The sequence below is a fragment of the Sebastes umbrosus genome, chromosome 6, assembly GCF_015220745.1.
Source record: "Sebastes umbrosus isolate fSebUmb1 chromosome 6, fSebUmb1.pri, whole genome shotgun sequence".
Taxonomy (NCBI): domain Eukaryota; kingdom Metazoa; phylum Chordata; class Actinopteri; order Perciformes; family Sebastidae; genus Sebastes; species Sebastes umbrosus.
The window spans coordinates 23,485,857-23,513,720 of NC_051274.1; the positions used below are offsets into that span (position 1 = coordinate 23,485,857).

At 42.0% G+C, this 27,864-nt stretch overlaps 1 protein-coding gene and 1 long non-coding RNA gene across 4 annotated transcripts in view; both read right to left on the bottom strand.

Annotated features, from left to right (window-relative positions):
* LOC119490573 overlaps positions 1–27,864 on the bottom strand; it is an 839,978-nt gene that overhangs the window by 805,994 nt on the left and 6,120 nt on the right. The gene's annotated exons all lie outside the window — the stretch shown is intronic.
* LOC119490537 (adenylate cyclase type 6-like) overlaps positions 1–27,864 on the bottom strand; it is a 50,235-nt gene that overhangs the window by 10,530 nt on the left and 11,841 nt on the right. For all 3 annotated transcript variants that reach the window (XM_037774022.1, XM_037774024.1, XM_037774023.1), the window contains exons 5-11: positions 7,209–7,358; positions 6,707–6,828; positions 4,502–4,613; positions 4,099–4,226; positions 3,015–3,173; positions 2,777–2,918; positions 2,493–2,621 (exon numbers count right to left, since the gene is read on the bottom strand). In XM_037774022.1, coding sequence (XP_037629950.1) covers positions 2,493–2,621; positions 2,777–2,918; positions 3,015–3,173; positions 4,099–4,226; positions 4,502–4,613; positions 6,707–6,828; positions 7,209–7,358 — 942 coding nt within the window. The remainder of the gene's footprint in view (positions 1–2,492; positions 2,622–2,776; positions 2,919–3,014; positions 3,174–4,098; positions 4,227–4,501; positions 4,614–6,706; positions 6,829–7,208; positions 7,359–27,864) is intronic.

Genomic DNA, 27,864 nt, shown 5'->3' on the forward strand with positions numbered 1-27,864 from the left:
CTCACGTTCCCGTTGTCTCCTTTAGGCATCACCATACATAAAGTTCAGTACACGTTTGGCACCTTCAGGCATTCACAATCATATTTATAAAGTACAGCATTTAGACTCTACAGTCAAGCTGTCAGCTTTATGAGGAGGCTGCATTCAGGAACAGTTACTAACGATGATAATGCCAAACATGCTGATGTCAAACAGTCGGGGTGGGAATCACCAGAGGCCCCATGACACGATATTATCACTTACAGTAAGTCGTGATACAATCTTATTGCGATTTTAAACATTTTGCCATATGCTGAGTATTGCATTAAGATATATTGGGATTTATTACCTTTTTTTCGACTGCAAATTATGCAGTTTGTCAACATCTGTTTTATCTAATAAGATACAGTTTTGACTTTGTTCATCACAGTTTTCATTCACATATCTTGAGGTCAGAGGTCAAGGGACCGCTTTGAAAAATGGCCATGCCAGTTTTTCTCACACAAATGTTTTGCGTAAATTTGGAGCGTTATTTAGCGATCTTCCCGAAAAGTTAATGACATGGTTGGTACCAATGGATTCCTTAGGTTTGGAGTTTCATATGATGCCAGTATCTTCACTCTAACTTTAAGACCGAGCCCACTACAGCTTCTGAAAGACTGTGAAGACCTCTGAAGGATTGTCAAAATGTTAACTGGTTCATATTTTATATAATATAAGATCGATACTTGACGTCCTCTTCTCGTTAAAATATTGCCACGCAAAATATGGCGACACTATGCTGTATCGATTTTTTCCTCCACCCCTACTAAAGCGGTATAATGTTTACTATGTTCACCATCTTAGTTTAGTGTGTTAGCATGCTAATTAGAGTAAGACAGTAAATGGGAAATAATATTGTGGCTGTCGTTGAGAAATTGAAGGAAGAGTTAAAATCAAAGAAGAGTTGTGGTTGTAATGTTGAGAAGAACGCTACATGAAGTTTCATAGAAGCGTATCTTTGACTCCTGGGGTATTCTGTACAGTTATCTAACACTGTAAAAAACATTAACCATTGCGACCCAATTCACAATAAGCCTTATCTATAAATCGTAAGAAGAACGAATTTGTGCGTAAATGAACATTCCTGACTATTTTTACTGCCATGTCTGCATCACCTTATATTACCTTAAATTAAATCTGCCATTTCCAAGAGATATATACGTTTGATAAATCACAACTTTGTTTTACGCTTGTGTTATTGAAAACATATACACACGTTAAAAACGTTATAAATGAGACCAAACAAATGCATTTAGGCAGAGTTCACAGGTCCTCGTGTTTTTTCCTCTCATCAGTAAATCAAACAGATTGTATGCTAGCCTTCCATATTAGATTCAATGTTATAAGAAGGCTACAATTATCAGAATAATACGAACATTCAGGTGGCACAAAGGTGTACTGCAGATATAAATGTTGAATAAAAGTTTATTTGGCAACCCTAATAAAATCTCCTGTGACCCACCAGTGGGTCTTTGAGTCTTTGGGAATCACTCATCTAACAGATGAGCTAAGGAACATTACCTGCAAGTAATACCATAAAATAGTTTGGCGTAACATTAGCACTAAACACAAAGTGTTTACCCTGCCTTCGCCCAATGTCGGCTGGGATCGGCTCCAGCCCCCCCGCGACCCCTAACGGGATAAGCGGTTGCAGATGGATGGATGGACAAAGTGCAGCTGAGGTTGAGGACAATGTTGTTAGTATTAGTACAAAGTATTTGGTTGTAAATCAAAGTACTGGACAAAGTAAAACTTTGACTTGATGCTGGAGGAAATCCTACCGGATCACCAAAGTTATTACAGTTCATCCTTTGGGGGACACGAATGTCTGAACCATATTTCAGACAGACAGCGGCATCCATAGAGCCATGCGTGACAAAAAAGAACTGTTTCTGTTTTCAGAGTTGGTATATTGAGATATGAGACTAGATATCGTTTTAGATTTTGGATATGATAATATGGCATAAGTGTCTTTGCCTGGTTTTAAAGGCTGCATTACAGTGAAGTGAAGTCATTTTGTGAACTCACCAGACTGTTCTATTATTTGACTTTACCCACTTAGTAATCAAATCAAATGACTGATAAGTTATCAAAAATCTCATTTTGTAGATATTTTGTAAACGCACCAATGACCAAACATACAATATCGTCTCAATATCCTTATTTGGTCAAAAATATTGTGATATTTTACTTTCTCCATATCGCCCAGCCCTATTTCAGAGATTCTATGAGAAAAAGGAAGTTAGTATAAAGTATATTGATAGAAAGTTGGAAAGAATCCTGCCCTAACAACAGGCCTCGGACCCTTGAATGACCATATAAGAGAAAAATCTAATATTAACAGCGACTTTGAGGACATAATTAGTTTATGATTTGACTTCAGAGTGGAAAGGATGACACAGGAAATCCGATATAGACAAGTGGAACAGGTGCCATGTGCTCAGCTAAGTGCTCCCTGCCGTATCTCTCACCATCTGCCTGAAGACTTTGGACTCCTTGGTTCTGGAGAAGGATCTGTCGGGCACCCAGCGTGGCATCAATCCATCGGCAGAATTTGCACGTGCTCGCTGCATCTTGGCCATCAAGGCTTTCTCCTCTTTCTGGAAGTGAAGAAACCCTTTTACAAACAAGGTCTGCTATGCCAGCAGGTGACAAGCCATTATATTGCTTGTGTGAAATATGGCACCAGTGTGAAGCTCTTAAGAGGTCAAGCAGGTAATCAAGGACGTGTGTGTGTGACTGTGAACTAACTAACCCTCTTCTCGCTGCAGCCCAGCACCAAGAAGGTTTCAATGTCGTTCTCCTTCACGTAAGCGTTCCTCTCTCCTCCGAATCCCGGCTCCACCTCGTAGTCCCCGTTCAGATACTGTAATGTGGCTTTGGTGATGTGGATACGCCTACACACACACACGAACACACAGAGTGTGTAAGAAACAAAACAGGCTATGGGAGAATACGTCAGAGCGGTAGCAGGTGGAGTAGGAGGGACTTACCCGGCCTTCCCCCCGGCTTCCATTTGGTTGGCGAGCGTCACGTCATTGGACCAGACGTCAAACTGCCACTTGCGCAGGCCCAGCACCCCGCAGTGAACGCGCCCGCTGTGGATGCCCACCCGCATGTTCACATTAACGCCCGTCACCTCTCTCACCAGCCTGCAGATGCACACACACACACGCACGCTATTGTCAAAAAACTAGTGTCACCTTCAGGTTCACACATTTCTTCTGCTCCCTGTGCGACATAAACAAAGCAGGAAATCTAAACTTAAAGGTCCCATTTTATGTATTTTAGTATTTCATGTTTCTACTAGAACATGTTTAAATGCTGTAATGTTCAGAAAACCTTTTATTTTCCTCATACTGTCTGCCTAAATATTCCTGAATTTAACCTCTGTCTGAAAGGCTCTGTTTTAGTGCATTTCAACGGAATTCAGTTGCTAGGCAACAGCTTGGGTCCATGTTTACTTCCTGTCAGCTGATGTCAGTCACGTACACTGCAATTGGAAATAAGCTGCATCCGAAATTGCATGCTATGCACTACATACCCAATATGTGTACTATCGTTCAACATACTTTTGTGTGAACAAACAGTAGTATGTATCTTTTCGGACGCACAATAATTTACGTCGTCAACTTCCTGAGAGCCTCTTTGCCGGTTGGAGACATGTAACCATGGTAACCCGTGCCAACCTCATGTAACCAAAACAACAATGTGTGAGAACTAATTTAAAAACTATATTGGGGGGACACATTTCGAATATTTACGTTTAAAACTGTGAAATGGTCTATTTATTGTAGAGTTGTGATGTCACAACTGTACAGAAATCCTGATGGCTCATTTAAAGGCACAGTTTCTGATTACGGGCTGTGTGTATTTATCTATTAAATTGAGCGTTTCTATACTTTCACAGTATCTACATAGCACTTAAACCTACTTTATAATAAAAAATACATGAAAATCTCACTTTTTACAATAGGGGACCTTCAACCTTCACTGGAATATTACTCTATGACTTTAGGGTGTGTGTGTTTTGAGTGTGTGGATCTTTGTGTTTCAGTATGTGTGTGTTTGACTCACGAGATGGCCTCTATCATGTCTACTCCCATCTCCACGCAGCAGTGGGCGTGGTCAGCTCGGGGCTCAGGCAGCCCCGACACACAGTAGTAACAGTCCCCGAGGATTTTAATACGCAGGCAGTGGTTCTCCTACATGGAAAGGACACACACGTAAAATATTAGGCCTTTAATTACAGCTAATACAAAGCATGTCAAATATAGAGCTATTTATACATAGATGACTCATCAGTCTCAGCGTAGTCTTATTGATGGTTTACACAATGCTTAAGTAACTCCCCCTCAACAAGTCCATCATGTTGGCTTTGTCATACTAACAGTGAAGGCAACAGACTGTACGGTTACATAAGCAACAGTGGCTCAAAGTTCTGCTGTGAAAATGGCGGCGGCAGGTTGTCAGCGCTCACCGAGGCCAGCTTGTCAAAGCGGGCGAACAGCTCGTTCAGCGTCATGACCAGCTCCTGGGCCGTGCATTGAGACGCCAGGCTGGTGAAGCCCTCGATGTCTGCAAACAGGATGCTGCAGGAGAGGTGATGGTGGTTGGTAGGTAGTGAGGCAGAGGTTGAGGGTCATCAGAGAGGAAAAGAAAGACAAAAGGAGACAGAGAATGAGATCAATCAATAAAGTATGGAGTTAGTTAGCATGGTCTAGCGCCTCCCTCCCTCCCTCCTCACTGTCCAGCTGCCATGTGAGCAGGGGAGGGAGAGAGGCACACATTTGTTCAGCTCTGGCTCTCATCATCTAGGCCAATGTAGGTCACCTCCTCCAGTCCGTCCCTCTGAGAACGCCACCCCCCGTCCCCCCTGTCTGCATGCCTTTCATTGCTAACTTTTGATAGTAATGAAAGGCGAGGATAAACAGCACCACCGACACTCTGAGTTCCAGTTGTAGGCAACAGATGGCACTGTTGGTCCCGTGAGGTCGTCCACTCAGGGAGAACTGGCCCTTAATTACAGCGGCCCAGAGTCTGTCAGCATCTCCCACCCTGACCACGGCTGAGAGCCATGATGCAATAGATTATCTTTAAAGGGTCAGTTCACACAATTACAAACAACATTCAAACATATTTTCTCACTAACTACTAGTGTTATCCAGACATGCAGTGGTTATTTTGGGCAGGCAGTTTTTGTTTTCACTGGAACTACTATCTACTGTAAAAATAGTCCCAAAGAAAACAAACAGTGTGATCTGTAGATTATACAGGGCGAACCGGTAAATTGTTTCTGGAGAAAGATGTAGAATTGTATTGCTGCTGTAGAATTTGTAATGTGATTATTCAATTATGAGCACCCCAAACAAAATAATCAATTCACCTCCATTGTACTGGGTGGCTGCCCTGACCCGCCAGATGGTTTGTTACACAGAATTACAGAGAATCCAGCTGCCGTGCAAGGTAACTGGGTGGCAGCGAAAGATAGAAGAGACATAATCTGGGCAAATACGACCAGAACTTCCTGCATGACCAGATATTACTAGGAGTAAAGTGAAAAAAACATTCTGTAGTTTGGGTGAACTGACCCTTCAAAGGCCAAATTGGTAATCTTTTGACCATGATAATTACAGGAAGTCACACCCATCATAAATGGCTTTAACTAATAGATAATATATAGATAAGCATTTGGAGGGTAGCACCTCCTAAATCATACTTTTGTACAGTTATGGTTACAGACTCTTTATCCACCTCCTAAACTTGTATGTGAAGTGTAATTAATTTGCCAAAAAAGAGACAAAATGCCCAATTAACAAATCTAAATATGAATTTGACTGATAACATTATTTTTTTTTTATTTCTCCAATTTTCTATAGATATCGCGATAATATCATCTTTGTGAATTCTTTTGGCCACGATCATCGTGTAGTGAAAATCTAATATCATGAAAGCCCTAGTACTGACCATAATATAAAACAAAAATAGGCATACATTACTGATGTAAACAACAGGATTGGAAAATATTAATAACTTAGATTAAGTTGTTGTCTGGTGTTGGAGCTTTTTACAAAATGACCTGCGCATCATTTTGGGGACAAAGACAGCAGGTTTTAAACTTGGATAATGGATTACTCATGTAAGTTTGCACCTTAGTAGAGCAGCGGCGCCGCAACAGCTTATTCCACTAACTGCATCACCTGCACCTATTTGGGTCGCCTCTAACAGGAGATCGCTGCTGCGACCTCGTTTCATTGTCCCCTACCGCCATCCCCACCGCAGCCTGAACAGCACCGGCTGGGCTCAACAGTAGGCTAATGGATGGAGAGTTTCTATCACCTGTTTAGTACAGAGTTATTCCCCACTCGGGAGGGGTAATCCAGTGGCGAGGGCTGAGACGGGGGGCCAGAAAACTTGAGGTCTGCCTCCTATCGTTTGCTACAGAAAGCACAGCAGTGTGCCTCAGTCAATATCGTTACTGCAGCCGGTGCTGTCAGTGTCAATAAACAACAACATGCATAATACATGCTGTCAGGGAAATAGCTGTTGGAGTGACTCGGTAACTGACACATCAGTCAGCGGAGTGAGGTCACTGGTGCTCGCACTGATAGCAAAGTAGACGCGCTCTCCAACATCCTCCTGAGTGTGTGTTAGTCAGCATGAATGTGTATCTATCTGTATTTACCTGACATTGTCGTGTTTTTGGATGTAGATCTTGTGGAACATCATATCTTCCTTCTTGGCATTGATATCAGCCTTCATCTCCATGGCAACGTGCCTTGGCAGCACTGACAGCAGTAGGCGCTCCTGTGAGAGAGAGAGAGTGAGAGAGAGAGAGAGAGGGAGAGAGAGAATAGACAGAGAGATAGAGAAATGAAAGAAAGAAAGACAGAGAGAGAGCCCATTCATTTTCATCAGTTTCTACTGTTAAGAATGTTCAATGAGTCACCCTGCCTCGTTGGCATCTGCGTGGGAACGTGTTAGTCAAACAGCGAGGAGTGGAGATGTGTGTTATACTTCAGAGCATATTGTTGACCTCAAAAACTGAGACAAAAAAATTAGACTGGAAAATGGAGACACCCATTTGTTGCTCTTTTGCATTTGTGTTTAGTTTTCCTACAGGACGCGGGCACGACTGCCTCCCTCACTGATTTGCTTGAAATGTGTGTGTGTGTGTGTGTACATACCTGCTGCTGGTTTTCCCTCTGCAGGTAGAGTCTGGCCTGGATATATCCTCTCGTCTCCTGGAAGGCTTGTCTCTGGGAGACCTCAGCAGGGTAGTGGGTACAGATCCCAATCATGTTAGTGCACAGGAAGATCAGCACGTTGGCGCTAATCTGAAAACACATAGAGAGAGAGTGAAATGCATGTTCCCATCACAGGAATACAGCGAACTCTGCCTGACCTGGGTGAGGTCAATGAACAAAATTGATAACCCTCTGTGTCATAGGGTTTACTGCAAGGAGAAGAAATTCCTCAAACGTCTGAGGTGCCATTAGATGTGATCTGGTTAGAGATGATGAGCGTGGCCTCGTAGTCGCTCTGCGAGAGGACATTCTGCTCACGTCGCGCTCTGAGCGGCAGATAGGAAGCCCAGAGGGTTCAATGTGATGCATGACTGAGGACACGTGTCACTCCGGTTTTTGTTCTACTAGAGCTGAAAGTTTATATTGTCTTTTGTATTGTGTATATGGAATCCATTCAAAAGGGAAAAAACAGGCGGAATAATGCAGTGTGTAAAAATCTGACGTTAAACGATGATGATGTGAGCCTGCAAAACAGCGTTTTCTTGTCAAAATGGAGATATTTCAAGTAGCATAAAGCAGTGGGCAACCTCCGGTTCTGAAAAGTGAAGCCAATGCTGAAGTGCCTTAAACTTGCATTTTATCGAATAGCCAGCAGGGGGCGTGACCCTACCTCTCATTTGATTTATTACCTCAGTAAACATTGTAAACATGACTTTATGTTCTCAATCACTAGTTTCAAGTCTTCTTCAATACAGCATGATGTCCATTCAGTAAATTATGGTCCCATTTAGAGTAAAATAGACCATAAAGCAGGGTATGCTTTAGGGCGTGGCTACCTTGTGATTGACAGGTCGCTACCACGGCGTTGTCCGGTCTGGGAGTTGTCTGTGTTTTTGTCTTACAACTTTAACCCTTTCACAGTGTGTTTTCAGTTCATGAAAGTTAATTGTAACATTTTGCCTAAAAATGTCTTATTCAGCGTTGTGCCTAGCTCCACCCTCTCGTATTTCTTCTGGTTGCAAAAAACCAAGATGGCGACGGCCAAAATGCTGAACTCAAAGCTTCAAAATGGCAGTCAACAAACCAATGGGTGACGTCATGGTGACGACGGCCACTTCTTATATACAGTCTATGATGCGAAATGTTCGTACTTGAATGTACAACTTGAGACAGATAGCAGAAACAGAAGCAGCCGGTATGCTGGTTGAACAATGAGTCGCTAAAAGAACGCAGAGGGACCAACTGTAAAGCAGTATTATCTGTGGCTTGAGTAAATGAAAGTTTAGATACAGTGTACAGTTAGCTTTGTGGGGTCATTGACCTTAAAAACATTCCTCTGTGCTGTCGCAACCGCTTTCTGTGTCCCTGTGTGTTTTTGGATGTGTGTGTGTAGTGAGTCTGTTAGTGATTTCTCTTCTTGCTAGTCCACCACCCCAAAACTGAACATCAGGACTTCCTCTCCGCACACACACACACGCGCACGCGCACGTCCTCTCCATGTTCAGAAACACACTCCAGCCTGGGAAAGTCACTTGACCCGTGACCAGAGCGCAGAGTGCTTCCTCTGAAGATGATGTCATCAATAATGAGAAAAAGACATGCAGGCAAAGCACACACATAAATAGCTGAATTTCAATCAGTCTTAATAACAACATTATGACTAAACTGGAGGACATAAATGTCATCACCAGTACCAGCACTTCTGAGCCATGGCTGGTATGTGGCCAAACCAGTGTGTGTTTGTGTGTGTGTTTGTGGGTCGTGTTTAAAAGGCAGACGGCGGAGGAGAGATGGAGAATCGCAGATAGAGGATGATTATCAGTATACATGCATACACCGCATATTTTCATGTCCTTTAAAAATGAGGAGGAGTAAAAAACTACTAACTACACATTGATTAAAACGAAAGTAGACTAAAGTAAACTTGTAGACCGATGGAAGGCTTCATGATGCCTGAGACGAGGTTTACACTGCAAACACAACAACTCGCCTTTTTGTTGTCGCAACAAGACGGAGACAATCTAACAACCTGTGCTTGAAACACAACACCGTCACCACAGGACAGTGGCCGGCAAGTTCCACTGTTTATTCAGAGAGGGAGTCGTTGGTGGCTTCCTATTCCATCTGAAAACAAATGGCCGAACTAGATTAGAAGCACAGCAGTAAGCAAAAATAAACACACTGATGGTTCGCAGGTGCAGAAGCAAATATGCTTTTGATGTATTTGGGTAAATAACCAATCCCTGATGTAGCTGATGCAGGCAGAGAGCAACGGCATTATTCAAGACCTAACAACAGAGCATCCAAAATGTATCCTCATTTTTTATTTCTGAGGGATATGGATGCAGCCGGCTTCCTTCAAACAGGTTTTCAGGAAAAAAGTTTTTCCTGAACTCCTTGATGCAGGATGACAGAGAATGGTTGATGCCGACTTTCAAAGATTCAGATCAAAGCAGTCGAGAGGTGTGAGACGCCTCATCGTCAGGCTATTGAAGATCAGGTGCGAGGACCTACAAGGAATATCCACTCTTGTTCTTTACATGACCGGCTGAGCTATTGTTCTCTAAGTGCAACACTGAATTTGTGCCGCGCCGCCGCTCAATTAGTGATCAGCCTGTTGTGTTCGTAAATCAATGACTTCCTGATAAGCCAACACAATCCTCACTCCCAACTCGTCAAATATCGCGGCTCGGTCAGTGCCCCTCGGTCGTACAGGGTACCCCCCTTGCGTTACTGTGGCTAGTGACATGTGACTCACGGGGCTGATGATACTAACGACACATGTGACTATCGACTCATGGGACTGACGATAATAACAACTCACGTGACTAACGACACATGACTCACAGGACTGACGATACCGACGAGTCACATGACTAACGACACGTCACTGACTGGATTGACGATATTAACGACTCGCGTGACTAGCAACACGTGACTGACAAAATAAGTCAGCGTTACTTTTAGTTTCACACGGGACGTGAACCCCGGTCTCTTGGTTGAAAGTCTTGTGTTTGTTTGACCCATCGACCACCCCTCCCGTCCGCCATTAGTGGACTTTACATTGGAGTTAGTTGAAAGACTGATTCATAAAATACTGTCGCTAAAGGGTGTCTCCGTGCGTTGGTTTCTGATGCCGAAGGGGTGCTGCCCAGTCGACGGTATCTGATGAGTAGGGAGTGAGACCGGGTTGAATAAGCCCTTCGTTGTAATGTTATAGACCACCAATGGCGACCTGACACTCCAGTCTTGAAGGGCCCCTGATACAACCTGATCGTATTAATCCCAAACAGATGGCTCTGAGCAGAGTGAGCCAGGTAACTTAGTTAAAGTGGCCTGTCTGAGATACAGGGCCACCTGCAGTTCCCAGGACCACGCTTCTTAGCAATGCACTCAATTTACATTCAGCCAATTCAGCCTCCCATGTGAGCGCGCTCAGATTTCAACCCAAGTCATTCCCATCAAATTGATTTTGATAGCTTGGCAACAAACATACAGTGCGCTTGAACGCAGCTTAGGAGGTCTCACATTCAGGATTTTGTGTGTTTTTGTCGAACAGGAATACACACAATAGTGCAGCGATAGCATGAATACACATTTATTTGCAAATGCCGTGCCAATGCAAGAGCAGCGTCTATTGAAACCTTGCGAAAGCCCCAAAATATCAGCAGGTAAGGTGCGTTTGGGGTGAGAATTATTAGAGCTGAACAACAATAGGCTGGCTACATCTTGAATGATAGCTCAATACAACAGCCCGATAGCTCTGAAAAGGTGAGACTAAAGTGTGGGGAAACATGATGAACAACGCTTGTGTGTTAATGCCAAGTTATGCTTAGTCACCACACGGTCTGGAGATTAGAGGCAGAAGCATTCACAGAGGCTTTTGAATAAATCTTGTGTGTGAGCTATGCATGTGTGTGTGTGACTCCTTTTGGACTGGCAGCTCTTTGAAGCTTGTTGTGTCTGTTGCTGCACTTATATCACCCAGGCCTGCAAATCCAGCACCGACCCACGGCCGCTCTGACACTTCCCTCTCCAAACAGTAATGGGGTGTAAAGAGAGCAGCAGAAGCTCCTCTTCATTAGCACACTGCCGCTCTCTTTATACCCACTAAGCTGGACTTAAGAGTATCTTCCACGGATGTCTCCTGACCATTCTTCCTCCAGACTTTTGGCTCTCAGAGACGAGCCTCACTCGACATTTATTTAAGCAGGGAACCTCTTGGCGGTGAAGTTAAAAGGAGTCCAAACATTGGCTTATAAGGCGCGGCTCCCGGCAAGGTGCTTTCTAAAGTAAGGCAGACGGATAACAAGTTAAAGAGCGAATGAAGGAAGGGGATGGAAAAGATTTTGACTTGGCAAATATACAGAAAATCCATTCTGTCTTTAATAATAGCCCACTGGACAGTTCCCCTCACGCACAGGCACGCTGGAATTTACACGTGCAGAATCACACCAAGGTCCATTCAATCAGAGACAAAACGCATGCCACTACTGATTAAGGGTGGGAAAAACAAAAATCGATTCACCTATGTATTACACTACACATACAGTAAAGTATGGAAACACTTCGGGTTTCACACATTGCCAGGAAAAGCAGAGCTAGACATGGTGGCTAAAGCTGGGTGCTAACTTTGTCATGGACAGGAAATGTTATTGTATCGTAACGTGCGGTCAAGACGACCGTCACTCGCACCTCTGTGGTTAAATACAGCTGACGCCACAACTGTAGAGCACCCATATACTGACATTTATCTTAAATGCATTCAAATGGCCCCAATGGAGGGTAGCGTCTAGAAGGGAACCAGTAAACAGTTTTTTCAGATCTCAGATCAGATTTTGAAATTTGCAGGTTCCCTTCTAGACACGACTCAGATGGAGCTGGCCATGGATGTATAAAGAGAACAGAGCTGACGGGGAGAGCTAGCGACGGACTTGGCGAAGTTAGCGGAAGTATACGTGTGTGACTACGTCCGGTTTTCAAAATAAGATGTTAACAAATGGTACAGTATATACAAAATACATATATGGAAAGTATAAAACACCTTACATGTCCCTTATAAATTAAAAAGATAATACCACTAATTTGTGAGGGAAATGTCTTTACTCTTTGACTTTGGGGTTGCTGGAAAAATGTAATGAATAATTCCTGACAATTACTGATATATTTGACTTCAGGACATCTCTGATTACATACAAAATCAAACATATTTACCGTATCAATTTAGATATTTGTATAAATAAAAGTCCCTCATAGTGTATGATTCAACTTTTTCCCATGGTCTAGAGTTAAAAATGTTAACAAAAATTGCGATAAATCGTAATATCTAATCGCAATACTTAAAAATCGCAATACATATCGAATCGCCACCCACGTATTGTGATAGTATCGAATCGGGAGATAGGTGTATCGTCTCAGCCCTACTACTGATATGCTCTATTGATCAATAAGGGATGTTTTCCATGACATTACAGTCTGCAGTCCTGTGGTAACCGCACACGTGTTTCTTCAAGGCAGCAGTCGAAGCCTTGTCTGAGAGCAGAACTCAGGTGGTCACATGTTGATGAATTTTTAACTAATATTTACTCCTATGACAATACAGTGAGAGGAGGTAAACTAACTGATAACCACAGATTCGTCACACTGTCACTTACTGGATAAAGGCAGCGTCCATGTAATCAATGTTTTGATTTATCCAGGAGTTTTTTAAAAAGCCCTGCAATGAAAGATACATTCAAGCGCCACCGAAGCCGAAGTTTAAACTTTAAAAGGCCAGAGTGCTACATCCCATAAGTCAACAGAGTGGCTCTGGGGACCCGGACTGTTGTTGACATGGGGGCTACTCACCAGCACATGACCTTTGATAGGCATCTGGAGCTTTTAAAAATGTCTTACAGAGATGAACGTCAAAGCCAAGTCACACACTGCTGCTCAAAGATAACATGTGGTACCAGAGTGGTAAAAATAGACAATACTATGAGACTCTGTTGCACTAGTCCGGGTCTAATCAGGGGTTACTATAATGTGTAATTACTGACATAAGAAGGAAGCCATTCCTTATAAAGATAAATGTTGCAGAGGGGTGGGGGTGCCTGTCTTTGCCATCTTGGGTCTCTGCCATCTGGACTCAGAGCTTTGTTTTCGTCATGGCTCGGGCCAAACCAAAATTGGTCTCAGGCGACCAGCGAGGCCACGGAGTAATCTTTGTGAGATGCTGAAGCAAATTCCGCAAAGCTAAATAGAGCTGGACCCAGGCCGCACATCTGTCAGAAAAGCAGACCCCGAATTAATACTTGCACATATAAACGTTGTCCAAACATGAGGAAAAAAATCTCCCAGCGATCCTGGAATTACTGACTAAAACAAACTGCAACCACCAGCTAAAACCACCCACTCCATTATTCTAATTTGACCAACAAATTTTTCCTCAAATCAAAAGATTATGATGGTCATTTATCCTTCTAGTTCAATATCTCAACCTTCAATTTACTGGCTTAAATTCAACAGTTCCAATAAGGACAAAATGCATCTGGCTGGCCCTGATTTTACCACTTTTTCTGACACTGTATCTGTACCTGTAGAGCCCAAAGAAAGCCATTAAACAGTAACAGAGGAGTTACTGGCCTCAGAGGAAAACAATGACCGCAAATAAAGGGGACCGACTTTTGGTAAAACAGTACACAGATAGAAGAGTTTTCTTCTTCTTACACTGCCATTTGAGAGCTTTGAACAAGGCCACTCCCTAAACAAAGTAGCAGGGTCACATGAACTCACATTTTAGTCGTCTCTTATTACTTTCTTGTGGCTCACTTCATTCAGCTGAATTATACCATGTAGCATCCCGGGTTTAGGGCTGACGACATTTATCATTTGTCCCTCTTTTTCCCAACATTTATGGTCTCTGTGATCTCGAGGGACAGCCACAAGATAATCTTACATTAAATGAGTGTGCAACCCCAAGTTTTCAAAGCTTATTATGCACTTTGAGTGACCTATTGCTGCTGCTGCAACTAATGTCATTCTGTTCTTTTCTGCAAATAACAATTATGTTCACTAATCAATGAATTGTTTAGTATTGATTAGGGTTGTGGATTGTTAAGAATCTGGTGATACGATACGCATCATGCTACAGGGATTACAATTCAATATATTACGATATATTGCAATACTGTAAGCAAAGCGATATATTGCGAAATTTTAAATCTAATTTTAGATGTGTCAGTATAAAGGACATGCCACCATATGCATAAAATCTTAGTAAAGAAAGTTCACTTTTTTATGCAATCAGAACAGTGGGATCTGCATTTGAATTTATCACAGTCACTGTAAAATCCAACATCATAGCACTACTTTGAGAGGGCACATATCTTTGCAAATTAAATAAAGTATTGACTGAGTTCATCTTTGCATGTACATTTTTAATAATTAAACACCCTTATTATCGAAAAAGGCATAAATGCTTGTCTATGGTAATCTTAAAATAGCTTGTTTTGTCCAATCAACAAGATTTTCAAATTACTGTCATACAGTAAGACAAAGCAACAAGTCCTCTCTTTTGAGAATATTTGGCATTTTTGCTTGAAAAATTACACAATTAATAGATTATCAGAATAGTTCCAGATTAATTACCAGACAATTGACTAATAGGTTTAGAGCTGCAACGATTGACTGATTAGTTGATTAGTTGTCCACAATTAAATTAATCGGCAACTATTACAATGAAAAAAAAAGAAGTTAAACGTTTTCTGATTCCAGCTTCTTAAATGTGAATATTTTCTGGTTTCTTTACTCGTCTATGACAGTAAACTGAATATCTTTGAGTTGTGGACAAAACAAGACATTTGAGTACGTCATCTTGGGCTTTGGGAAACACTGATCGTCATTTTTCACCATTTTCTGACATTTTATAGACCAAACAACTAATTTATTAATCAAGAAAATAATCAACAAATTAATCAATAATGAAAATAATCGTTAGGTGCAGCCATAAATATGTTGTTCCTTATATTTACATCCAGTTTTTGGTCATTGAACAGGTTTCTATATTTCGTTGTGATTATTAGCATCAGTTTTAATTATTATTTGTTTTATTGTATTGTCAGTGGCGCAGCAAAGGCACATTTTTACTATAGATAGATAAATAGATAGATATAGAAACAGTACAAGTAGAAAATTAATATAGTAGTGGGAGCAATAGTAGCATGAGTAGCAGCATTAGTAACAGCACCAGCAGGTGTCCACTGTCCTCCATATTTCCTCATTTGAATTATGATACAATGGGTAAAATGTATTAATTAGCACATATTAATATTAAATGCTCTATTGTTTTGGTGAGTATTAGATAGAAAGCTGTGCTGGTGAGTAAATCAGTGTCTGTTTGTCAGTGGTGTCGGCTGCTCAGTGGTCCGGGGTCAGAGTTTGGCTGGACAGACAGAAGGAGGGAGGGAGGGGAGGTGGAGGAGTGGGCAGGGCTGGACTCAACACTCTCCTCCCAGCTGTGTCCTCACTAACCCCTCACTTCCTGCCCACTCACACCCTCGCAGGCACAGCTGCAATTACAGCACGGCGGCTGCATGGACACAAGATTTGGTTAATTAGCCTAACAAATCAACCACCAGCCCCATCCACTCCTCTCTGCTGGCTGCTCTCTCACTGATTTGAACTGTGTGAGGGAGTCCAGACCTTGAACTGTGTGACCGTGAGCTAAACATCCAGGAATTCCCATTTGAGCTGTTATTGCTTCCATCTCCTTTAAAGCACAATGCACAACATGAACCCAAGGCCACCATTTCGCTGAGAACGATGTAGCAGGAATATTTAACTCCGAAGATGGGAAAATGTCTGCTGGTGACTACATTTGTTCGACATGAGAACATGTTGTTTTCCCCCCTGTAGCCAGACTGTCTTTAAATACTAACAGAATTAAGAGTGGCAGCATTAAGCTACATTAAATGAGATAGTGTGTGTGGGCCAGATGTTGCAGCTCCAATAAAAACATACAAGACTTTAGTTTCACTGTCCAGTTATATAAGCATCTGCTACAGTAACACTCACTACACTGTTTAAACCACTGTCCTTCCCTGTGCTAACTCTTCAACTATACACAGTATTGACTTTTACTACAAAGCATACAGATCAATATGGCTGCAAGAACAACAGGTTATAGTTTAAACAGCAGAAACGTAACTGCTGCAACTCAAGTTTTGGCTGCTCAGTCGAGGATGAGCTGATACTGAACTCATGCACGTAACACATCCGTCTTCCCTCTTCAGGAAAAGTCACATGTGACATGTTTCTGAAGCCTGATACATCAGCAGCGTTTCACGGGAATAACGGCACGGGTGTTGAGTTTCACACATGTTTGAAAACTACAAGCTGAGCTGCTACTGTATATGTCATAGTGTTCTGGCCTTTTCTTTATGATGTCCTGATCATATCTGCTATACATACCAAAACAAAGAGGAAATGTGATTCAGGCATATTGAATGCTTAAAGGCAATAGCAGCTATGGCTCTTATGTACAACACGAAGGTGCTTGTGACACAAAACAGCACCGTCTTTCTGCCACCTTAAAAGGAAAAGGCTTTATTTTCTCACGTTTGAGGAGGGAGCGTGATTAATTACGACACTAAACAATGCGCTTTTTGAGCTTTCTGCACACTTCAGTGGGAGGATCCCGTGAAGGCACAAGACAGAGTATAACTTCCTTTGGATTAACCCTGAGTGTGTGAAATTACATCATGGGACCAGGGTCTTGTTATTGTATCTGACATCATTCGCTGAAAATGTGGATAAGACATGCTGTGAGACACACACCAAGAAGGCTCGGGGCTTTGAACAGGAAAAACTGTCTTACACTGACTGGACAAAACCATTAGGATGATCTGCTCTTTTCATTTAATAAGCTGGTCAGGTGAAAGTCAAATAGGCTGAGCAGGTTAACGTCTTCCACTCCGTGAGGACGCCAGTGCCCTCGGCCAGACTTTATTGTCTTTCGGAGGCGGCAGCAGGCTCAGGTTTTAGAGCTAGAGCGAAGGTACTGGTATCAGGAATCCATTGTTACAAACCATGTCATGTTAGCATGTTGGGAAGGAGGCTAAATAACCCCTCCTAAGTTTTGGCGAGGAAAACCTGGCATGGCCATGTTCAAAGGGGTCCCTTGACCTCTGACCTCAAGATATGTGAATGAAAATGGGTTCTATGGGTACCCACGAGTCTCCCCTCTACAGACATGCCCACTTTATGATAATCACAAATCAGTTTGGGGCAAAAACAATGGTGTCTTTTGAATGCAGTATAAATGTGTTATTTTGGCCTTCTGCATACTGGGGTCCCTAAACAGTCTTGGAATTACATAAATTGGGTGTCACTGTAAAGCCCAATTATATTCATGTGTGATGATGTTAGTCACCATAGTAGCCATTTCATTGTTGTGAGACCATTTTTTAAAACTTGACCTTACTGTATAAAATGACCTGTGATGACCTCTAGGATGATCACAGCCTCATGAAACTTTAACACCACAAACTAGAGACCTAGAGCATTCAAAGGATGGATGGCTTTCCTAGGTAGATTGACAATAAGGGGGTTTCTGAGCAGTTTCCAGAACAGAAGTGCTCACCATCCAATTGCAGAAAAATGCAATTCTTAACACCAAATCACAGTGTGGCTTTTTCTATGGTGTTCCTCAAGGACATTTGATATTTTGGAGGGATTATTGATCTTTTTTCATAAATTCTCAAGAGGTAAAAATGGTTAAATTTAGCACCAAATCTGTGTAACAAATGGTATCAACCCAAAAACAACTTATGAGACAAAAGTGAGCATGGTAATGGCCATCATATACTGCCTTTATAATGTTCTAAGCCTTTATACACTCTCACAATTTATTATTGATTCATTATTTTTTTAATTTATGATTTATGACAAGAACAATTTAACACACAGTGCTGAACTCAAATTAATCTTCAGGTTCCCAGCTTTCAGATGATGTACACCACTTCTATGTGACATCTACTGTTGACCTGCTATCTCCCCCTAAAGACCCCCTGTATCCCCCATAAAAAGACAAAAATGGGTCTATGAAAAAGAGGGGTGGAGTAGAAAAGGATAAAAGAGGTCTGTAATGTCTTTGACAATAGAGACACGGGTAGTTCACAGTGGTGTGCATTTCAATAGCAGGAAGGTGTTTGTACACTGATAGTGAACATGTTTGTTAATTACAGCTTCACTCCAGTAATGCATTCTCACACCAGCCCGACGTTCGTTGTGGCTGTTTCAACGGTGTAATTGTAACTGGGATAGTGGGATAACAAGACAGTTGGCTAGTGTGACGGTGACCTTTGACAGAGAGCCATTCACCTTCCTGTCAACCAGCACACTGGGATAGGGTGCACTAGGCTCAACGGGATCCTGAGTAAAACTGCCCTTAAAAGCCTAGGGGCTTGCATGCCACACAGATCAACATTTAACACCGCTAATGGATTCCTAATATATATCTCTTGGCCGCCCGCCATGGCGGTTCAGCCTTAAATCCCTGTATTTACTTTTGCAGGGAGCCAAGTTGTTAGTAAACCACGAGCTGTTATTAGAAGCCTGCACTTCCTCATCCCCGACTCACACAGCTATTATTAGTCCGGCTATTATTTGCCTTATCATTGGCTGTATTTTAAGAGCAATATTTCGCTTATCGCTAATCCTAATTGCTCCCATCCATGGTGGTGGAAGTTATCCGGGTTTGTATCATCGCCTCTGGTGGTAATACAATAACTGGATGAGTCACAAGCTCTCTCCCTCTCTGACAGGGGGTGGGGTTGGGAGTAAAGGGGGGGATCTATTATTTGAGCCGGTGCATTGTTTGGCACCGACAGCACCTGATGATGGGTTCTCACCATTTGATAGCAGCCAAGTGAAGCCGCTCTGATCCATGCAGCTCACGCAGACAGACACAGATCACACACTCCACTTCTCCTGGCCTGTGTGTGTACATAACGTGTGCACACTGGACACCAGATTCACTAAATATGAATAATATAAATAGGGCTGGGTATCAATACTTCAATACTTATTGAGTGCTGACCAAAATCTGTCCGTAGAATCACATATTGATTAGTTTCAAGTATTAAATGCTGGCATCAAATGCATTATTCTTAGTCTTGTTTCTTATTGTTTGATCACATACAGTATGTCCCGATCTAAATCAGAAAACATCATCTGATTTACTCCAAAACAGCTAATTTTAGGCTGTATTTAGTTCTTTATTATTGCTGATGCTTTAAAGGTACAGTATGTAGGATTTGGTGGCATCTAGTGGTGTGGTACCCCTCCGCTGACTCCTCTCTTTCCAAGAAGGCGGTAACGTGAGCCACCGAGCGCAAAACCGTGGTAACTCCGTTCGCCTTGCTCAGATGCCATCCTTACCATAGTAACACTACTATAGGAGCAATGGAAGTCAGGTGGTGGTTGGCGGTACCGCGGTTTTGCACTCTTGCGGCTCACATTACCGCAGTTTCACAAGCTTGTCAGAACGAAAGGCTCTCTCTCTCTAGATCAAGTGTTTGGTTTGTCCGTTCTGGGCTACTGTAAACATGGCGGAGCAACATGGCGGACTCCATGAAGAGGACCCGCTCCCTATGTAGATATGAAGGGCTCATTCTAAGCTAACGAAAACACAACGATTCTTTCAGGTGATTATACACTAATGAAAACATAGTTGTGAATATTAAATTCCATTTCTGCTAATAGATCCCCTAAAATGATACACACTGTTCCTTTAAGAGATCAAACAAAGGATTTTGTTTTTATTTCTCAAACTAAAACGTAAAAAAGTTGTTTTGGTATAAGTACCAAAACTCAGTTATCGTATGGGCATCGGTATCATTAAACAAAAATTATACCCTGAACTAAAAATAAGCCAATGTGAACTCTAATACACTTAATAAAAGATAAAAAAATATATATATCTTGTACATCCAGAGTGATAATACTTGAAGATATGGAACCAACAAGGCACTTTTCTTTTGGTTTCATACCACTCAGAGAGCAGAGGGGATTAATTTTAAGTACACACAGCCCTTGTCATACTTTCCAAGCAAACATCATAAATAATTGCATAAAGGTTAAGGCAGCCTGTGTGGCTGCATTCAGGTTTTTCTTAGGTAACACCAAATGTTCTGGCCTAAATGCATTATGCACGCCTCGGCCATGCCTGTGACATTTCATTGATTGGTATCTTTTTCACCAGTGCTAAGCAGCGGGATCAGTATGTTTCCACTAGTCCCACATTCGTTGACCCCATAACAATCTGCCAAAGGAACAGGTTTTTCCTCTAGTGCCGGATCAACACACAATAACAAAAGTACAGACTAGATGTACCTTTGAGACTTCACTCTCTCCTTGACCTGCCTGTCAATAGCTCGCTCTTCAGAGGACTACATTTGGGATTTGGTTATCCAAATATATCATGTTGCACAAAAAAAAGCAACTTCAGTTTGGTTCCTTGATAATCCATGTATGACATCTTGCACGCAGGGTGGTTATAAATTCCTAGCACTAAACAATGGCACAATAAGTCAGATAATCCCCCTTAAGACATATAGGCCTATGAACACACAGCTGTTCATACTCAACGTATGGAGATACATATATCAAAGCAAAACTTCTCTTCCCACAAGAGAGAGAGTGACATAATAAAAACACGAGGGACATGTGGTCTCTCACAGGGAAGCAGTCTGAGGGCCAAAATGAATCTGTTTTGGACCACGTGATGTGTGTGCGTGTCTGACTTCCAGCCAGAGTCAGAGTGCTGCTCGGTGCCACGAGATGAAACCATAACGCAGGTGACCGGACACAAGTAGACCAATGCAAAGGGGGCATTTTCTAGTGAGGACTCTTTTAAATTTGAAGTTTAATCTCTTAAGTCCCACTTGATTGTGCTCTCTACTCCCCAGCCAACATGATGAACATGCAGTGGATGATAAAAAAAAAAAAAAACAGACACTGATAATCTGAGGATCGTCCATTAGGAATATTGCGTGCTTACACTAAAGGCTACAAAAGAAAACCTCATAAATCTACTGGAACGCAAGTTGCTGGCTCTGTGTGGTGCATTCGACGTTAAGACGTTCAGTGTTGCTAACAAGCAGAAATGTCAGAAAACCCAACACGACAACAAACATTGACGTCAACGACAGAATAACAGGAATTTGGTAGCTTCTTCCAATCAAAAGACTTCTGGTCGTCAGCTAACTGTCAAAACTTAGAAGTAAAACAGCTTCCACAGCGTCAGCTGTCAGAGAAGCCTGCAGCAGACTTTATAAACCCAAATGCAGTTAAAGGGATGAGGCGTGCAAAATCCCAGCAAGCAGAAGTGAAGACGAGGAAATAATGAATTGACCCCTCTGTGGACAAGCTGCAGTACCTGAAGGGACTAAATATCCATACAGAGTTTCCAACAACTTCACTCACTTTGCAGTCAGGATATGTCTTCCACTTTACAGTAATTTGACGAAAAAAAAAGGTAATTATGAAAGTGAAATGAAAATATCTATTATATAGATTACATAATCTGTTGCTCTAAACTGGGTTGTTTTTGGTTTTGGAGTGAAATGCTCCTTTGCAGAAGAGGGCTTAAAGGAACAGTGTGTAACATTTTGGGGGATCTATTAGCAGAAATGGAATATATTATTCATAACTATCTTTTCATTAGTGTATAATCACCTGAAACTAAGAATCGTTGACTTTTCGTTAGCTTAGAATGAGTCCTTCATATCTACATAGGGAGCAGGTCCTCTTCACAGAGTCCGCCATGTTTCTAGAGTAGCCCAGAACGGACAAACCAATCACTGGCTCTAGAAAGAGCCTTTCATGTTTTTACGTTACCTGAAGGCCAACACGCTTGTGAAATTGCGGTAATGTGAGCCACAGAGTGCAAAACCGTAGTAGCGCCAGCCGCCATCTGACTTCCGTTGCTCCTAAAGTAGTGCTATTATGGAAAGGATGGCCTCTGAGCGAGACGAACGGCGTCACGGATTTGCACTCGGCAGCTCAAATTATCGCAGTCTTGAAAAGGGAGGAGTGAGCAGATGGTGCGATCTGCAACCGCACCACTAGATGTAGCCAAATCCTACACACTGTACCTTTAAGAATTAATATTAAAGTGATTATTTACAGAACATTTACTTTATCCATGAAATTATTATTAGTTTTGACTACAAGTTTAATGTCATTTTAAAAAACATAATATCTGTGTTTTGACTTAAATATATTGTGTATCATTTAAACAACTATACAGAAGCTAAGGACAAAGCTGATGATAGTCTAAAGTCTGTATTGTGATTGAATGCACATATACATTATAGTTCTACTGTCATGACATTTTGATAAAGTGTGATTTTTTATAAGGTAAGATCAATAATTAAAGGTACAGTGTGTAGGATTTGGCAGCATCTAGTGGTGTGGTTGCAGATTGCAACCAACTGAGTACCTCTCCACTCACTCCTCCCTTTCCAAGACTGCAGTAACGCGAGCCGCGAGTGCAAAACCGTGGTTTTAGGAGGCTGGTACCATGATTTTGCATTCTGCGGCTCATGTTACCGCAGTTTCACAGAGAACTACGGTGGCCTTCAAGTAACGTAAAAACCTGAAAGGCTTTCTCCAGAGCTAGTTGTTGGTTTGTCCATTCTGGGCTACTGTAAAAACATGGCGATAGCAACATGGCGGACTCCGTGAAGAGGACCCGCTCCCTATGTGGATATGAAGGGCTCATTCTAAACTAACGAAAACACAACGATTCTCAGTTTCGGGCTTATTATACAATAATGAAAACATAGTTATGAATATCATATTCCATTTATGCTAATAGATCCCCCAAAATATTACACACTGTTCCTTTAATACAGCATTTCAAGTCTTAACGCTAATATTGATTTCAATATGACGTGAAACATCTTTAACAGATCTTTTATTCCATCATCTGTCATCTTACTTAACAAATGATTTTATTAGATATTAATATTATTATAATAATATTTATATCTATTAAATATATGTATTCATTGTTAATATATTTTTAGCACTTTCATCCCAACTGTTTGTTACTTACTTAATTTTTTTTCTCTTTATCTTGTGTACTTCAACCCATTGCAAAGGAAGCTTTTAAGTGGATGCATGTCTGTGATGCCAAAGACAAATTTCCACGCAAGTGGACAATAAAGATGTCTATTCTATTCTAAAGAAACCAATTTCCAGAAGCTCATTTTAAAGGAATTACATGTTTCATTAAGAGCTGCCAAAGACAGGCCAGCTAGTAGTAAAATAAATGGTTCACGTGTGAGGGAGGTTATCTGTGAGGGAGAACACTTAGCAATTATTTCTTGCCAAGCCCACTTGATGCTTGTCCGATACAAGCAAAAATTGAGCCTTATGATACTTCTAGGCTGTAGTCAAAAAGGCCACTTAAATCCAAGTCTGAGCAGCTCAGAGTCCGAGTCAAGACTAAAAACAGTGCCGATTCAATCAGAGAACAAAATGTAATCATAGAAATAAAATATTCTTGCACAACGTTCCAAGCTAGTCATGAAACTTTGATTTCTTTGTATTCAGGGTGGTAGCTATCACTGAGGACATGAGGGTCAGGACTCGAGTGCAGCCTTGGTCACTCCTGTCTGAAGTCAAAATCTTTCATTCGCCACCTGTAAGAATGAACGAGGTCCCTCTGAACCCTGTTCCTGTGGGATAGTGGACGCACTTCAAGTGAACAGCAGCAGTGTAACTTCCTGAGAGCAGTTATAACTTCATCTCTCTGTAGTTGTCAGAAGAGGCCCTTCAGAGCACAGCGGGGGAACATGGAGATCTATGGAAACAATCCCCATGAGTAGCGTGAGCTCAATCTCAGCCCGTTGAGAAATAAAAGGCCACTCCATCTGAGGGGGATTTTGTGAGAATGGAATTATGACTCAGAGAAAAAGCGAGAGAAAAGTGGAAAGAGAGAAGCAGCTCTTTTACAGCCGGGTGCGTCAGCCCTGCATTATTTCACACTCTCCATCAGTGGCCGTCCCCTTGTCACCACTGTAACCCCCCCATGCCTCCCCTGCTTCATCGTGGAGGTCCCTCACAAAGACCTCTTTTGTCCTCGCCATCATCGGTCGCACATCTTCTCAGCGCTGATGCTGCATTAACGTCTCCGCAGGGAAAATACAAATAAGGGAAAAAAGAAGTCTGGGACACAGAAACGGCTAGAGGGATGATGAGGTCCCAGAAGAAGAAACCAGCTTTCCCAGATCAGATTCTGGCCATGTGAGGACAGGAGCCACAGAGTTTGTGTAAGCTGACGTGTGTGTGATACAGAGGGTGTGACAGACTGAATGGAGTCCTTCTGTATTCATAAAACTACGTGGCTTGATGCGAGATACCTGTTGAGACCGAGAGCTGACTATACTGCTTGAGGAGGAAAACAAAGAAATCGCCCTGAAATTCATAATAAAAGATTAATGTGTTGCTGCTAACGGCATTAAACAACCCCAAGCAAACCTGACGTCCTTTCCTCAATCTTAATTAAAAGCCTATGAGCCCAAGAGCGAGAGAGCTAGCCGAACAGTGCGAGGCCCATGTCCCATCATTGATTGTTTAGAGAACTGGAACGCACTGTGTTGGGGATCCAAGCCTGCAGGCAGGGCAGCAGTCCATCATCAGAGGACCAATGCAACCAACCAGGGCTACCAGAGTACATAAAGGCGACAGACCAATGTGCCTGTAGTCACCCCGTCTAGTCTGGGGCATGGGTACTTAACACACAAGCTCACTGGACCAGTAGAGTTATGTCAATATTGCCTTATTCAGAGTGGCTCCACGTTCATCTGGTTGCTTAATAGTGATGGTTGGCAGAGAAAACCAATCACATGTCTGTAGACAGTTACAGAGTTCATTCCATGTGTGTCACAAGTTATTTTGTGGCATTGTCTTCAAACATGACCACTTCAAACAGCAAAAAAAAAAATCATGTATTTAAGTTTGTGACATGATTCTTTCATTCTTGTAAGGATGAAAAGGCCTCTGAAACAGCATGTAGGCCATTACGGGACCCTAAAGTTCCCCACTGAAAACTGTACAAGTTCTTACACTACACAGCTCTTACTGGCAGGTTGAACTATGGCACCAATTAAATGGCAGGGAAATTGTGGAATACATACATACAATAAATGAATAATGCAAATAACCCTTTTCATAGCATATCACAGGTGTAACATAAAATAAAAACATTAATGATGGCTCCGGTCTATTTAAGTGTTCCAGCAGCAACAGGCTACGCTTGTTGCTGCGTGACGCGCTACAAATAAAGTTGAGCTGGTCTCAACTTTTTTTAAGCGCTCCAATGACGCAGCGAAGCGTCAACCAATATTATGCTTTTGTTTCACCCCGTTCCGTTCCGTCTAGTTAGCCAGTTCCCGTTGCTATTTAGCAAAATATCTACATCAACAAGCGCTTGAGCCACACTTCGACTGTGACAATGTAGCTGGCCACGCTTGGACGTTTAATTGCTTTTGTCGCTTGTAGTGTGAACATAGCTTAAGCCATGACAGTGTGACAGTGAGTCAGCATGTACAATACCAGGACCCTGACACTGAAGAAGCTAAATGGAATTCAGCCATCATTCATTTTATTTACACCTGTGCTTCCTTGTATTACTAGTGCAGTGCTCATTCAAAAAGTGCTTGTTCAGAACGTGCTGAATGCTTGGATTGCTGCTTGCATTTTTCTCGATAACCGCTGATCCAAACAACTTCACACTCGACACTGCTCTTCCTTGGGTCCTGAGCAATACACCTGCCATGACATAGTTGCAGAGTATATGCGTCATGTGGGTGTAAAGCTCACACAAACATCAACAGAGAGCAAGGTGCACCAAGCATGCCGTTCGGCGGTGTAACACTTAATAGAGGCCCCCTCTCAATACACTACACAGTGTGTACATAAGGCTACCTTGTGATTGACAGGTCGCTACCACGGTGTTGTCCGGCCTGGGAGTTGTCCGTGTTTTTGTCTTACAACTTTAACCCTTTCACAGTGTGTTTTCAGTTCATGAAAGTTAATTATAACCTTTAAGGTCGCCTAAAAATGTCTTATTCAGGGTTTGGTTGTACTTAGCTCTACCCTCTCGTCACTTCTGGTTGCTAAAAAACAAGATGACGACGGCCAAAATGCCAAACTCAAGGCTTCAAAACGGCAGTCCACAAACCAATGGGTAACGTCACAGTTACTACGTCCGCTTCTTATAAACAGTCTATGGTACATAAAGCGCTACTATATAATATATTTCCCGTAGATCTCAAGAGCTCGCACAAAACACTGCACTGCACTTCCTTTGGTCCTCAGCAGCAATACACTCACCAAGTGTGAAGTTAATCGGATAAGTGTTTGTCGAGAAAATCGAAGGACAAACGGACAGATGCCTTCCATTTTAGTTGGATTGCAACTTTAACGGTTTGGTGTTTTGGTCTAAAACAAGCAATTGGAAACTCATGATGTGCATTTTTTGTTACTCTTTTCTGACTTATTATGGAATAATCAAATAATCCTAAATATAGTTGACACATTAATTGTCCATGAAGTTAGTTGCGGTCCTACAAAAGGTCATTCATGACTTCTGTTTTGGAGATTTAGCTGATCCATGTATAGTTTTTGAATCCCTGAGTAACATCTCATTGTACAATCTGATGCAGTGCAAATCTTATCATTACAAACACACTGAACATTACAAGGAAATCAGTGAGGGTCTGACAGCACATACAGAAAGGATTAACTAATGAAGAAATAATTTCAATGTGTTGGGAGCTGAAGCCATTTTAAATGTCTAATTCTGTTTTTATTTTTTTTTTTCCAGAGCCTCCAATACGAAGAAGTAATCATCCTGTTTTCCATCGAATTCATTGCACAATCCGAGTATCCCACCCCACCCTGTTTCATTTCACTACAATAGCCTCCTTGTTTTAGGGAATTGCGGCCTGAATGGCACCATGCTACATTATCATGATATTCCTCCACAATGCAGCTAAACGGGCTCATTCAACCCAGATGACCTTCCACAAACCCCAACAGAGTTGCCAATAGCTGCCCTACAGCGCAAAACATAGGCTCATTAAAAATCTCATTTGAAAAACTGCCGAGATCTACAGCACCATCTACTTTTAGTACGGCACCTTTGACATGGAAAAGTGGTTGAGGAGTCTGCACGATGTTTGTCCTATATTGATGGCAAGAGAAAGTAGGGCGTTTCCACTAGTGAATACAGTAACAACATTGTGCTCAATTGTATGGTGATAATGGTGGGCCCTGCCGAGCACGAGTCTGAGACATTGTGTCTTGTTTTCTCATGAATATAAATGTTCACTTTCAGAGATGGCTGTATATTTAGCAGCAACTACGGTCCAAATAGACATGGCAAGAAAGACATTTTACAAACATGTTTTGTCACAACTATTGAAGGATTGATTTTCTTTTTATCCAAGTGTGTCTTAAAACAATACTCACATGTCCAAATGTACAGTAAATGAGTTATTGGCTGCTGTTAATGTTCTTCCTGTCTTCCTGTCCAGACTTA